The 13,580-nt window shown below is 44.6% G+C and overlaps 1 protein-coding gene across 1 annotated transcript; it reads right to left on the bottom strand.

Annotated features, from left to right (window-relative positions):
- Positions 1 to 1,224: 1,224 nt before the first annotated feature.
- Positions 1,225 to 12,396, bottom strand: Cyp2e1 (cytochrome P450, family 2, subfamily e, polypeptide 1). The gene is made up of 9 exons (NM_021282.3): positions 12,188 to 12,396; positions 11,256 to 11,415; positions 6,970 to 7,119; positions 6,491 to 6,651; positions 5,987 to 6,163; positions 5,132 to 5,273; positions 3,009 to 3,196; positions 2,444 to 2,585; positions 1,225 to 1,657 (listed from the first exon to the last, which is right to left on the bottom strand). The coding sequence occupies exons 1-9, from the start codon at positions 12,362 to 12,364 to the stop codon at positions 1,473 to 1,475; spliced, it is 1,482 nt and encodes a 493-aa protein (NP_067257.1). The 5' UTR covers positions 12,365 to 12,396; the 3' UTR covers positions 1,225 to 1,472.
- Positions 12,397 to 13,580: the final 1,184 nt, after the last annotated feature.

Raw genomic sequence — 13,580 nt, 5'->3', positions numbered from 1 at the left:
CTATCCCAAAAGTCCCCCCCACGCTCTCCCACCCACTCCCCCACCCACCCACTTCCACTTCTTGGCCCTGATGTTCCCCTGTACTGAGGCAGATAAAGTTTGCACGACCAATGGGCCTCTCTTTCCACCGATGGCCGATAAGGCCATCTTCTGATACATATGCAGCTAGAGACACGAGCTCTGGGGGGGTACTGGGTAGTTCATATTGTTGTTCCACCTATAGGGTTGCAGACCCCTTCAGCTCCTTGGTTACTTTCTCTAGCTCCTCCATTGGGGGCCCTGTGATCCACCCAATAGCTGACTGTGAGCATCTACTTCTTGTGTTTGCTAGGCCCCGGCATAGTCTCACAAGAGACAGCTATATCTGGGTCCTTTCAGCAAAATCTTGCTAGTGTATGCAATGGTGTCAGCGTTTGGAAGCTGATTATGGGAGGGATCCCTGGATATGGCCATCTCTAGATGGTCCATCCTTTCGTCTCAGCTCCAGACTTTGTCTCTGTAACTCCTTCCATGGGTGTTTTGTTCCCAATTCTAAGAAGGGGCAAAGTGTCCACACTTTGGTCTTTGTTCTTCTTGAGTTTCATGTGTTTAGCAAATTGTATCTTCTGTTTTGGGTATCCTAAGTTTCTGGGCTAATATCCACTTATCAGTGAGTACATATTGTGTGAGTTCTTTTGTGATTGGGTTACCTCACTCAGGATTTCTGTAACAGTAATCTATGAAGTTGAAACATTTCTGCCCTAAAGTAAATTCTAAAATGACACTTTTTTTCCCCTCCTGGAAGCAGTCTTGCCATTGTGGAGCTATGATGATCCAAACACCTTCAGTAGGGTCACTGTCGTAGTATCTGTTAATTCTGGGTTTAAGTAGAACCCCAACATAAATCAGCTGGAAAAAGTTGGGTCAGCATAAAGCTGCTCACATTATAGTCCTAGGAACCCAAGAATATGATACCTATATGGTAAAAGAACTTTGAGTATATTGTTAGTTCAGTATCTTGTGATGGGCAGATAACCAGATCATCCATGCATATGCAAGCAAATTATTTTGAGAAGTCAGGGACTGATAGATTAGAAGATGTTATACTACTGGCTGTGAAATGCTATTCACTCACTGGGGAACTTTCACATGGTCAAGGGGACAAGGCTCTCATTAAATCTACAACTAACATAGTTCATCAATATCTTATACTTTTCTGTTTCATTTTATGATAGGAACTCCATATGCTTGGCATTTTTTAAAGACTTATTTATTTATTATATGTAAGTACACTGTAGCTGTCTTCAGACACTCCAGAAGACAGAGTCAGATCTCGATACAGATGGTTGTGAGCCACCATGTGGTTGCTGGGATTTGAACTCCGGACCTTCGGAAGAGCAGTCGGGTGCTCTTACCCACTGAGCCATCTCACCAGCCCGCTTGGCATTTTTTTAAACAGTCATTTTGTAAGGGATAATGATGGGCAGCAGGTCTCATGAACGAGGAATGACACAGAGTTTAAATTCGCGTGGGATACTGCCAAAGCCAATTGTAACAGGGCTGAGGTCGATATCCTTAGGGTCAACCAGAGACTTCAGATTAAAATGCTGCAGAATAGCAGACAAAAGCAGAAACAGTTCCATGCGGGCCAGGCCTTCTCCAACACACACGCGCTTTCCTAGAAGAGACAACAGTGCTGATGAGGTGCTGAGGGAGCAGAGCAGAGCTAACTCGCATAACATTGAGGGCTTGGAGGTGTGGGAGGAGGCTTCAGGCACACCACTGAAACCAGGATTCTCCATCCTTGCCCTTAGTCCCAGAACACCAATGCCCATATGTCAGAGCTCATGAATGTCAGTGACACTGACTTGAACCAGCAACTGACCCCACTCGTTGAGAGCTCCACTGCATAAACAAGTAGTAGTTTAGGGAAATGGACCCAAACTGTATCGTCCATAACTCTAGGAAGCTGGGGCAAGTGAAGCCTATGCAAAACATGGACTGTTAAGATGATTGAACTGGCTGTGGGTCTCCCTTTACAGGAACCCTAGGTGAGGCCCTGCCATGGGACCATCTGCGAGGTTTGGATGCTTCCTAAGAGGAGCCCAGGTAACTAATGAATAGAGCTTAGTAATTTTTGTTGAAACGTATGAAGAATTAGGTAATACAGTTCTGAGAGCTTTTTATGGAGTCTGGTTAGAGTAGAAGTAGTTCAACAATTAATTAGAAAACCATGTCCATTCTGTGATAATCCACCCAGAACTCTGATTTCCTGGGCTCCTTGTGAAATCTGTCGATTGACTTCTCTGAACAGGGACGAATGTACTTGGGTTGTATATTACAGGGGCATAATGGAGTCGAGATGGTAGTCCTCATCTAGGATGGGGGAAGAGCACATGGGAGGAAGTTTAGGGCTGAACAAGACAGTTTCCCAGGGAAGACATAACTCCTGAACTCTGCTTACCTGCAGAAAACGCCTTGAAATAGTCACTGTACTTGAACTTCCCATTTTCATTCAGAAAATGCTCAGGTTTAAATGTCTCTGGATCTGGAAACTCATAGTTGTCAAATAAAAGGGAGTCCAGAGTTGGAATTACAACTGTACCCTGGAAGAATTAGAAGTTCTATTAGTCAAGTTAACAAAACATAGGCTTTCTTTCATCTGGAAGACCCTAGTGAAGAGGGCTGTTGGAATTTTACATATGTAGGCTAGCATATTTTAAATTTGCAGTGTTGTTTATTTAAGGACTATGTAGAAAAAGAGACAGGGATCAGATCAGGTCTAAATGAAAAGGAAGGCCCGATATCTTTCAGAGGATGGGTCCCAGGCTCGGTTGTGCTGCCATGGGATCTCAGTTTTAAGAGTGGTTCACAAGTCCTCTGGACCAGTTGAGGTGATATTTTCCATTTCTTTGATTTCTTTGGTCATGAGGTTATTGGAGTGACTATGGGTGAGTCTCCTGAAGGGCGACCTCGGCGATAAGCTAACAGGACAATGCCCATGGAGTGCTTTCCAACTGATGGCTGACCTTGGGGATGACATATCCTCGGAACACGGTGTCTCGGGTTGCTTCGTGGGGCAGGTTGGAAGGGACGAGGTTGATGAATCTCTGAATCTCATGCACTACAGCGTCCATGTAGGGCATATTCATCCTGTCTCGGACTGCAGGGGCACGGCTTGGCCCAATAACCCTGTCAATTTCTTCATGAAGTTTCTCTGCCAAGATAGGGATAAAGTCAGTCTCAAGGGTTAAATCTAGAATGGATGTAAACGTACCATCTACCCATATCATCATTTCCATCTGCCTGCTCACCTATTTACCCCTGTAACCCACCCGTTTTTCCATACACTTACATATTCATTTACCCACCAGTATAGCACCCTCCACATTCTTACCTACTCATTCTCCCTCTCATCCATCTATCCCACGATCCTGCAATAGTTCCATTCACCTACATATCTGTCTAACTCTTCTTCCGTGTGTCTGCCAAGCCACCCAGTAGATGTTTATGGAGCACTTAACCCTGAGTTATATTATACGTTTATAAGCCCTGAGTACTTTGAATTGCCAAATCATTTCCTTATAAGTGCCAGTGAAAGCTAAGACCTGTGAGCTTATTCACAGTTGACAGGAAGTTTGGGCATCTATTGACATAGTTTGTGATATTTTTTCCAATCAGCAGTAGAGATAAAAGGGTCTTGGAAATGTCTTCTTAGAGGGAAACCTTTGCATTGTTTACTCTAGGACAGTTTACTGTTGTTAAAATTAGGAAGAGGGTGACAGACTAGTCCATAGTTAATGAAGTTTAAAAGCCCCCATGATCATGACACAGGCAATAGCAACCTTTGTCAAGTTCCTTGGTCTTTCTGTGTTTGGGATTTACTATGGAACTTTATAATATGTGGAGTAAAAAAAAATGCAAGTTGCAATAAGTTGTGTATGGTATGGTATAATACTAAAGCATGCATAAAATAAAATATTAGTTATGCATTGATATTTAGTTAACATTAAATGTCCATGTCACACAGGCATGCTACATAGTGGACCTGAAGCATCACTGTATCTGGGGAGTGAGGCAGGGGAGTTTGAGTTAGTGGGGCTCTAGCTGGCCGTATAATGCTTCATTTTAAAAATAGCTCCAAAGCAAACATCACAAAATGTCAATAGACGTCCAATTTGGTAATCGATGTATAGATAGCTGTCACATTTACTTACTCCTTGACTATTTTAGAAATCCATTATGTTACTAATTTAAAACATTTTAAAATTTATGTTTCCCTAGCACAGTAATAAAAGTTCTAGCTACTGTAATTTGTATATTTCCCTCCTTGGACTTTAGTCATATTCCATTTTTTTTTCTCTGTGGTGTGGAAAGTCAAAGGCATTGCTGACAGGAAGGCCAGAGCTCAGATCTTAGACCTGGACCAGACAGACACACAATAATGTTCTTGGGAAACATTGCTTTGTATGCAGTAGCTGCCCAATCTATGCCCAGCTCAGAGAATGGCAAGGTTTCAGGCCTTAGAGCACCTTCCCCTTAGTTTGTCAGCCCCCCCAGTTTCTTTACTAAAGGTGAGCCCCAATGACTTACATGTAGGGATCCTCACACTTCCTCTATCTGGTAAATGTATGTATGACCCTCTGCATACTGTGTTAAGATCCCGTGCCTGCTTCAGGCACAGAATTCTTTCTGCCCAGATTTTGCTTCCTAAGCCGTGAAGAGGAAGTGAAATGGATTTAAGACAGCCTGAATTGCTTTTCTTTCAGCGTCCACTTCAGAGCTTCCTGGGGTAAGATGCTCTGGGATCACTCCAACCTGACTGGTATCCCTGTCTCAGCCTATAAATCCAGGAAATGCTTCTCAGGGGAAATTGGAACATTGTTTTCTTCATCAGAAATTATTTACAGAGCAGATCACAGACTCATTCCCCTTTCCATTTCAGCACTGGGCCATAAACATCCCAGTGGAGTGTGTAGGGGACTAGCCAGTCATCAGGATACTAGGTCCTGGCACATACAAGGTCATGTGCTTTTAAAGAAGTTCATTTAGTGACTGGGCTACAGAATGACAACTGAGGCCTGAATTGCACAGGGCGACCCTGACAGGTCTCAGATATGATGTATGGGAGTTTGGCTTCTCATTCATGTACCTTCAATTTCTGGGTATTTCATGAGAATCAGGAGCCCATATCTCAGAGTTGTGCTGGTGGTCTCTGTTCCTGCAAAGAACAGGTCGGCCAAAGTCACAGAAATATTTTCCATTGTGTACATGGGTTCTTGGCTGTGTTTTTCCTGTGAAGTTGGAGACAGATAGGGATCTGGTAAGAAGGTGATGCCTATTGCTCTTTATCAGGGAGGGACCAGGTTTTGTCAGACGCCTTGTGCTATCAGGAAACAGCTCTTTCTGCCCCACGACAAGGGAAACCGATGCTTCCGGGAAATAGGCAAAGCATAGGAAAGGGTTTCTTAACCAGGCCACAGGGTCTTGCCTTGGTCAGTGGTGCCAGGATTATCTGTAGGGGTCAAGCTCAGCCTCTTTTCAGGGTCAAGACCGTGCTTTTTGGACCAGGGGCAGGAGGAGGCTGAGTTGATTGCAATTGCTCAAATGGAAATTATCTAGAGGAAATCAGTGTAGGACTTTACATGTTTTCAAGCCTTTACAGCAAGAAAGCTGAGAGGCTGCAGGAAAATGAAGGTGGGGGAAACCTAGAACTCTGGAAGGTAAGCAAAACTGATTAATAAATACCAAAAGTTTTCTCAGATAAGACTGGATTTCTCAAAGGGTTGCAGTTCATCTTGGCCTGGAGGGTGCTGAACAGAGGGCCTCTGCCATCCAAATGAGACCAGAGAAGAGAATGGTGGTCATGCTGAAGCCAAGAGTGCTTGTGAAAAACCATGGCCATCAAGATGCAACTGTGGTGCTCAGCGTCAGCACCAGAGATTGGGTTACAACGTCAGACTTGGATGATGCACCCCTGCCCATCCCAGCCCATCTTGCTCTCTACCTTCTCCATCTCTATGAGGAGACAGTCAGTCACATCCCGGGGGCAGTTGATGTCCAGTGACTTAAGGTGTTCCTTGGCTTTTCCAAGTGTGTACTGTCTTATTTCAGACACATTTTTCATGACTTTTCTGTGGCTTCCAGGTAGATATTGTAGATAATCCGAAAAGTAATTGTAAGCCTAAGGAGAACAAAACTATGTAACTGATAGGAGCCTCCAAACAATGAATTTATGGTTGTCTTTATCATACTGATTAAAATTTTGGGTCCCATGGTGTCTTTTGAGAGTGCTGTTCTCCAAGTCGTGTGGGTAGGAATGTGTACACATTCAAGTATACACGGATCCTGAAGTGAGAAGGATGCTGAGCCAACCTAGACAAATGCCCTCCTGTATGTTCCCGTAGTTTGACTTTCTAGGTCGGTCCCTCTCATGCAATCTGAATTTTTCTTCCCTTTCTAATGGAAACCGTGCAACTGAAGGTTTATGGAAAAGGAGGAGCAGGGTCACCTGGATCCAGGGAGTACTCAGCAGGTAGAAGTTTTCATTGAACAAACTCATGAGCTCCAGACACTTCTTGTCATCGTAATCGAAGCGTTTGTTGAAGAGAATATCCGCAATGACATTGCAGGGTGCACAGCCAATCAGAAAGGTAGGGTCAAAAGGCTGGCCTGGAAAACAACGTGAGCACCTTACCATGGTCTGTCTTCCCTAGCCACCCCAGTCTTCTGTGTGCTCTCACTGAGGACACAGTGAATGTGTGAGCCTCCAAGTGTCTTTACTTTTTAATGCTGCTTAGGGAACAACAGTCATGCCTGACAGCCACTTTTGCTCTCCTGGAAGGAGCTGGGACTCAAATTGAGAAGGCAGTACCAGGGGGCCAACTTGCTCTCTTCCTTCCACAGGGTTCCTTTAGCTGCAACTGTCTTCAGGTTGTTCAATGGCCTTGGGAGCCCACCCACAACCCTTCCGACTGCTGAGATACTAACCTTTGGTCTTTTTGAGCTCCTCCACCAGGAAGTGTGCCTCTCTTTGGATGCGGGCCTCATTACCCTGTTTCCCCATTCCCCAGTCACGGAGGATACTTAGGGAAAACCTCCGCACGTCCTTCCATGTGGGTCCATTATTGAAAATAATCCCTAAGAAAAAGGGACCAACAGGGGTTACTATAAATACCCAACTCTTGAAGAAGTAGGGGGAAATGGTCTTGGGTTTAGTGTGCTTTATGTTGTGTGCTTGGCCCTTTAAAGGATCTCCAGTTGTTAGTCAACTGGTCCTTTAAGAGAACTGTTTGACACCATGACCTTCAGTGTCTGGTTGCCTCTTGGACTTCTGGGAAGAGGAGAGCATATAAAATGCCAGCAGAGGCTAAGAGAAGGGGATTAGAGGCCAGGTGGCAGAAGAGTATGATCAGAGACGAGGGTCAGTGAAGACAGTTGGTGCAGAAAGAAAGAAGGTCCAGTAGGGGCCAAAGAAAAGAAGATGGTACAGCTGAGCCAGGAGATTGAGCAGAGTGAAAAACAGGAGACGGTTGCGGGAGAAGCTGAGCCGAGCCAGGGAAGATATCATTAGGGGACAGTTGAAAGGGAATTGGGCTGGCTGAGTGAGAAGAGAAGACAGTTGATTGCAGCTGAGCCAGGAGAAGCTGAGCAGAACAGATAGGCTAGAATAGTTGTTATAGTTTGGAAATGCTAGAATTGGGAAATCTGGGAGAACGAACTGTTTATGCAGACTTTTGGGGGACAGAGGGAGGACTGGTTGGGAGAAACCTTTGAAATGACTGGGCTGGGAACTGGGAGGGCTGTCTGGGAGTTAAGAGGACTGGTTGCTGTTTGTAGGAAAAGGAGACATTAAAAGAAACATTAATGAAGAACCTGAGAAGTATCGCTAAAAGCTGCACTTGGGTGCTGGGTGGGATGTACAGGTGTAGAGGAAGCGCAAGGAAAGGGACCAGCAGGCTGTGTTTCACAGTGTTTTATCCGAGCACCTGTTTTCTTTGGTTTCATGCTTTGCTCTGAACTTTTACCACGCTAAATAAACTGCAGGCAGCCACTCTAAAAATGGACTCTCCTCTTTCTGCCTCCTGGTAGAATTCCTAAGCAGCATATCTGAGCTCATGGATTTTAACCTTCACAACATAAGCCCTTCAACTCAAGGCTTTATGGTTTCAAATCAACATCCTTTACTAAAATCTAAAGGTCAGAAGACTTCCAAGTTTGGAGACATTAAGATAGAAAGACAGTGCTATTTCCTCTCAATTAAATGTTAGGGTGTACATTCCCTTCGAAGAAAATGTATTGTTTTCCTCCCAGAACATGGCCTGGTGACCCCCAGGACATGGGGACACTGGGAATCAGCAACTCAGAAAAGAAATTTTTTTTCCTTTTTTTCTCTAGCTCAGCTAATTCTGTGGGCATTTTTTCATTCCTCAAAACTGAATCTAGGTCCTCCTGATTGATGGCTTGCTAGTTGTCTCTTGGAGCTCTTGGATCCCCTTGGAACCAGTTCAAGGTATCCAGGGACAGCCCTACCCAGTCCTACCCAGCTCTTGCCTAGCAAAGCCCTCTGGTCCCTCTACACTCCAGGAGTCCTTCTTTTTCTTTATCCTCTTCCCACCACTTCTCTTACGTTCCTACCATCATTTCTTCAATAAATAATGTTTTGGTATTTACTGTGTCTAAGGCACCTACCTACTAGGCTCTGAGCATTCTGAGACAAACTAAAATGAGTTATAACCACATGGGGTGCAGAGCTTGCTTGCATCTTATACTCTCATAATCTTTTCCATGTTATCAGTCTAATCGCATGTGAGATGCCTAGTGGAACACGCAGCAACACGTGTGGGAGTTCTCAGGGAACATATGCATTCTATGGTCTAAAGAACTTTCTAGAACAAGAGATGGCCAGCCTGAGAAGGGGAAGGGATGTATGTGACATGGGCTAAGTGTCGCGGGTCAGTTTTATCCTTAATATTAAAGGAGTGACCCAGTGGCTGAGAGTGGCAGAGCTGGCAGCCAACCTCTGCGGCAAGGGGGCCTTTCACTAGGCTGACTATCCAGGTCAGGACCACACTTTCTCAGCATTTACTCAAAGATGCGTGCACTTATCTTGGTACATTGCCACACACCCGTGCTTAATGTTATGAGAACAACCATTCACAGGAAGAACACCGGAGACTCAAAGTCATCCTTACCCAAGGCCCACCTGAGTTATAGAGCCCGCTGTTGTGTGGGATGCATGACAGTAGGACTTTGGAGCCCCCAGGCAGGGGCAGCAAATGCCTCTTGAATGTAGCCTGTGGAAAGACAGACCCTAATTGCACCGGCCTATATCCTGAGCTGTGCTAGAGGTTTGTGCCCTTCCCACAGGTCCTTGTCACCTTGCTTGGTCCCTCTTCAATCAGAGGACAAGGACTGAGATAGTCACTTCTGTTTTTTTCCTCCTGAGATAGAACAGAAACCCACAGTACTGATTAGGGGACATCAAATGCCTGAGGTAAAATCGTTCTGGAAACAGTCTGGGAAACCAAGCTAGGTACCGAGGGGAAGACATAAAGCTGGCCATGCTTTGACCTAAAGTCTCACACAAAAGGAAAAAGCTTCATAGAAACCCATCGCCAGTGCTGACTCGGTGGAATCAGGGCACCTTATCTCTCATCGGCTTTGGGATACTTGGAGTGAAAAAGAGGAAGTAAGAAAGTACGGTTAAGATGGAGGCTGGGGAGGCAGGTGGCACCAGTGAGCTGGGAGTAGCTCTGGCTCTGGGTGCCCACACTCAGCAGAAGGTGGAGCTGTGAAAACACAGAAAAACTAGTCTCTCTCTCTCTCTCTCTCTCTCTCTCTCTCTCTCTCTCTCTCTCTCTCACCAGCTACAATAGAGGAAAGCAAACACCTAAGGCCTGGCCCATCCCTACAAACAGAGTGCCAGGCAGGGGTAAGCGAGTGAAAGGACTTGTGTGCATGCAACCCGCTACAGCTCAGAGACAGATGAGGCTGAGTGGAAAGAGTCCCAAGAAGCGTGGACAAGCACAAGAGCCCGAGGAGCAATCCTTTGGGGAAGACTTCCTGGGTTCAGAAACAATCCATCTGCCATTCTCTATTGCCACACCATCTCCAGTAGGATCTGTGTGACAAGTTCCACAGACTGAGGCGACTGACCTCAAAAGGGGGAGGCCTCCTGGAACTGGTTGTGGAACTCTTTGCCCGAGGGGGGAAAATATTGAGCTGTACTTCTCATGGTAATCTATCTGTTTTGTTTTCTCTTATTCCTTTTCTTATCTACATGTTCCTGGTAGCCTAGGCCAAGATCTTAAGCAAGAATAATGGGTAAGAAACCATCCCTAGAGAAGGGGTCATGACCTTATCCCTGGGGAAACCAATGCTTTACTTTTAAAATCATTTACAAAACTATTTTGATAGATACAAGTTTTCCCAACAATAAAATTTCATATGGCTACACGTGTGTCATCAGAGGTGGGTTTTAGTATATGGTAAAGAAAGCCATAATTAGAAAGAATTAAAATAGTTTAAATTTACACTTTGAAGATTTATAAAAAAAATCAGGCACTAGATGTTAAATAATAGTTGACCATGGGGCTGGAAAGTTAGTTCAGGGGTTAAGAGCACTGACCACTAAAGATTTATTAACCTGCTCTTGGAAATATGCCACTAACCTTGAATGACAGCCCCTACTGAATACACCCTTTTAGGATTGTTATATTTTGATGATTTATAATGATGTTACCTGTTCTGTTTGTGATTCACTGAATACATAGTTTCAGAGTTGTAATGCTTGAATGATCTTTGTGCTTTACTGTGCCAAATGATTTTTGTTGGTATTTGTGATTGTTTTACTGGATACAGTTTCTAAGAGATATAATGTTTGGTTTTTAATGTATAAAATCCCCTGCTTGAGAGCTACAAAATACAGTCAGATTCAAACTGCCTCTGTGTTTGTTTCTGTTTGTCACTGCCGAATCCTTACCCACCTAGCTTCAAGGACCCTCATTCCAGAGCCCCCCATACCTGGCTGAGGTGGTCCTTGACACTCTTTAAGTCAATCAGGGCTATGGTGAGGGTGGAGGTCTGGAGGTGTCACGGGTTCACAATGCCTGCTCAGTACAAGCCGAAAAGCAGCTTCCATGCAGGTACAAGACATCATCTGAGCCTTTGCCTTGTTCTTTATTCTGTTGCTGCCACTAAGATTTGTAGGATCAAATGGTACTCGAAGTACTCTGTTAATTTGCCCCCTCCTACAGCTCAAGAAGCCAACTTACCCTTGTTCTTGTACTCCTGGAACACAGGAATGTCCCCTCGGCCAGAGAACTCATTCTTGTGGTTCAGTAGCACCTCCTTGACAGCCTTGTAGCCATGCAGGACCACGATGCGCCTCTGACCCAGGTGCAGTGTGAACACTGGCCCGAAGCGCTTTGCCAACTACAGGGACCAATGCACAGAACAGGACTTAGCCTGCTTTAGACAGACCACATCTCCTCTTATTGTTCCTGTTCTTCACAGAGAGTTAGAGGGACTTGGGGAAAGGGCATTGTGTCTAGTCTGATATGGGGATACTCTTTCCACCTCAAGCTTCTGGGTTTGTGGAGGACCTTCCTTCTATCTAGACACAATTCTCTTCTCTGTGCCTAAACAGGCACAATCAATGCCAACACTCACCACATTCTTGTTTGCCTCTAAAGTTAAGGCTCTACCTTACCTAGCAGTACAAGCTAACTTGGAGCCAATGCTCTTGAAGCCTGTAGCTAGCCTGCCACATGCAAAGACAATCCTTAACAGACACCAAGCATCAATTCCATGCCAGGTAGCATTTTGAGGGCTGGTTAGTCCATGCAATGTTCACAGCATTAGCAAAAGGCAGATGCTGTTATTCTGGGGAGTCACAGCTGGCTCAGCATTTTCCTTTTCAGTCTGTTCTTGGACACAGGTTGATACCAGCCAGGATACACCTGTTGTATCAGTTGGCACAGGAAGTTAACAACAACATCAGTATCTCATAATCACTTCAAATGTACAGGGCCTCTGAGCCTGTATGGCACTACTCACGGTGAGTGTTCCATGCCCAAGATGGGCTGAACTGTTAATTCAGTATCTTGGTAATCTGTCATTGGATAACAGCTGGCACTGAGTTTAATATATACACATTATATCTAATCTCTAACTCGTTTTCTTAATACAGCAATGTTTCCCTTACCTTGGTTAAAGACTTGGGAATATCCTTCAAATCCAGCTGAAAAATGTTTCCAAAGAAAGGAATTGGGAAAGGTCCTGGGGGCAGGTTCCAACTTCTATAGATCTGTTTCCAGATGGATACGAGGAGGAGGGTGGCGATCCAGACAAGCAAGGCAACGGTGATGCCAAGAACCGCCATGGTGCCGATGGGGCTCCACTCTAAATTTGTAGGAATTTCCTGAGGAGAAACAAGGATTTTATAACGTGTCGTTGAGAAGGAGGGTGGCTCATCAGCCAATAACCACTCATCTCCCTTGGCCTAAAGTGCTGGTTTATTATTAGCTGCAGTTGGCTATCATTTCAAAGGCTGACCCTTGGAGCCATTGCCTCTTAGAAGTTGCATCTACTGATCTGACAAGGATGAGGCTGGGCCCTGCCAATCCTCTGGTTGCTGGCACCTGTCAGGGTGCTGGTGAGTACATGTAGGAATACCTCACCAATTCATAGGTCAGTCCTGGGGGTGGGGGAATGTCTTCCCCATGGCACTGGTCAGCACAGAAGGCATGCATTCAGATCATGTTTGCATGTGTTTGTTTGCTGGGAAAGGTTTTTTTTCCAACCATTTACTGCTCATTCCAGGCCAAAGACAGCACTAGGCTGCAGACCTCTAACTTCTGATCTGGCACCACAACCCTAATGGCCCACCTGGAAATTGAGGGCAGAACAGGAAATCTCACTTCTGGATCCCATTTCACGTTGTCAAATCAACCAGAAAATTCCATGGAGGCAAAAAAGTAGAGGTAAATAAAGCTAAAGCACTTTGAGATATTCTGAGTGTCTGTGTAAGCGAATATTTGCAGTGCCAAGGACCAAACCCAGGGCCTTGCACATGCTAGGCAAGAGCACCTGAAAGGTACTACCTGTCCTTCAACAGCCCCACTTATTTGTAAAAATGTAGGTGGAAAATGTTTTTCAAAACACTTTGTCAAATACAGAAGAAAAAAAGAAGAAATTTTTTAAAAATTGGATTTGTTCCATGTGCTTGTTCATCCAGGGGCGCAGGGCTGGTCCCCACTCCTCTGCATTGTAAGATGCCAATACATGTGAGACTACTGATTATTTCTTTTGTACAGCCCCATATTCACTTTTCTGTTATGGTTCTAGATATATTGTGTGTTTTAAAAATGAATGAATCTTTTTTTGTCACATTGTCTTCAGACTGATAATACAGAAAAGATATGAGATGAAGCCTTATAATTTTATATTTTTGTGGAACTATGCATCTTTGGATGCATTAGAGAACATGACAGTGGATCTAAGTAACAGATTTTTGAGTTACTTATGGCTCATGATTCTTTCATCTATATAAAATGATGCTGTACACCATACACCTGAATGTTCTCTGAATAAACCAG

The sequence above is a fragment of the Mus musculus genome, chromosome 7 (assembly GCF_000001635.26).
Source record: "Mus musculus strain C57BL/6J chromosome 7, GRCm38.p6 C57BL/6J".
Classification (NCBI taxonomy): Eukaryota; Metazoa; Chordata; class Mammalia; order Rodentia; family Muridae; genus Mus; species Mus musculus.
Note: the sequence above shows the minus strand (reverse complement) of the source record. Positions and strands in the feature narration are given on the sequence as shown.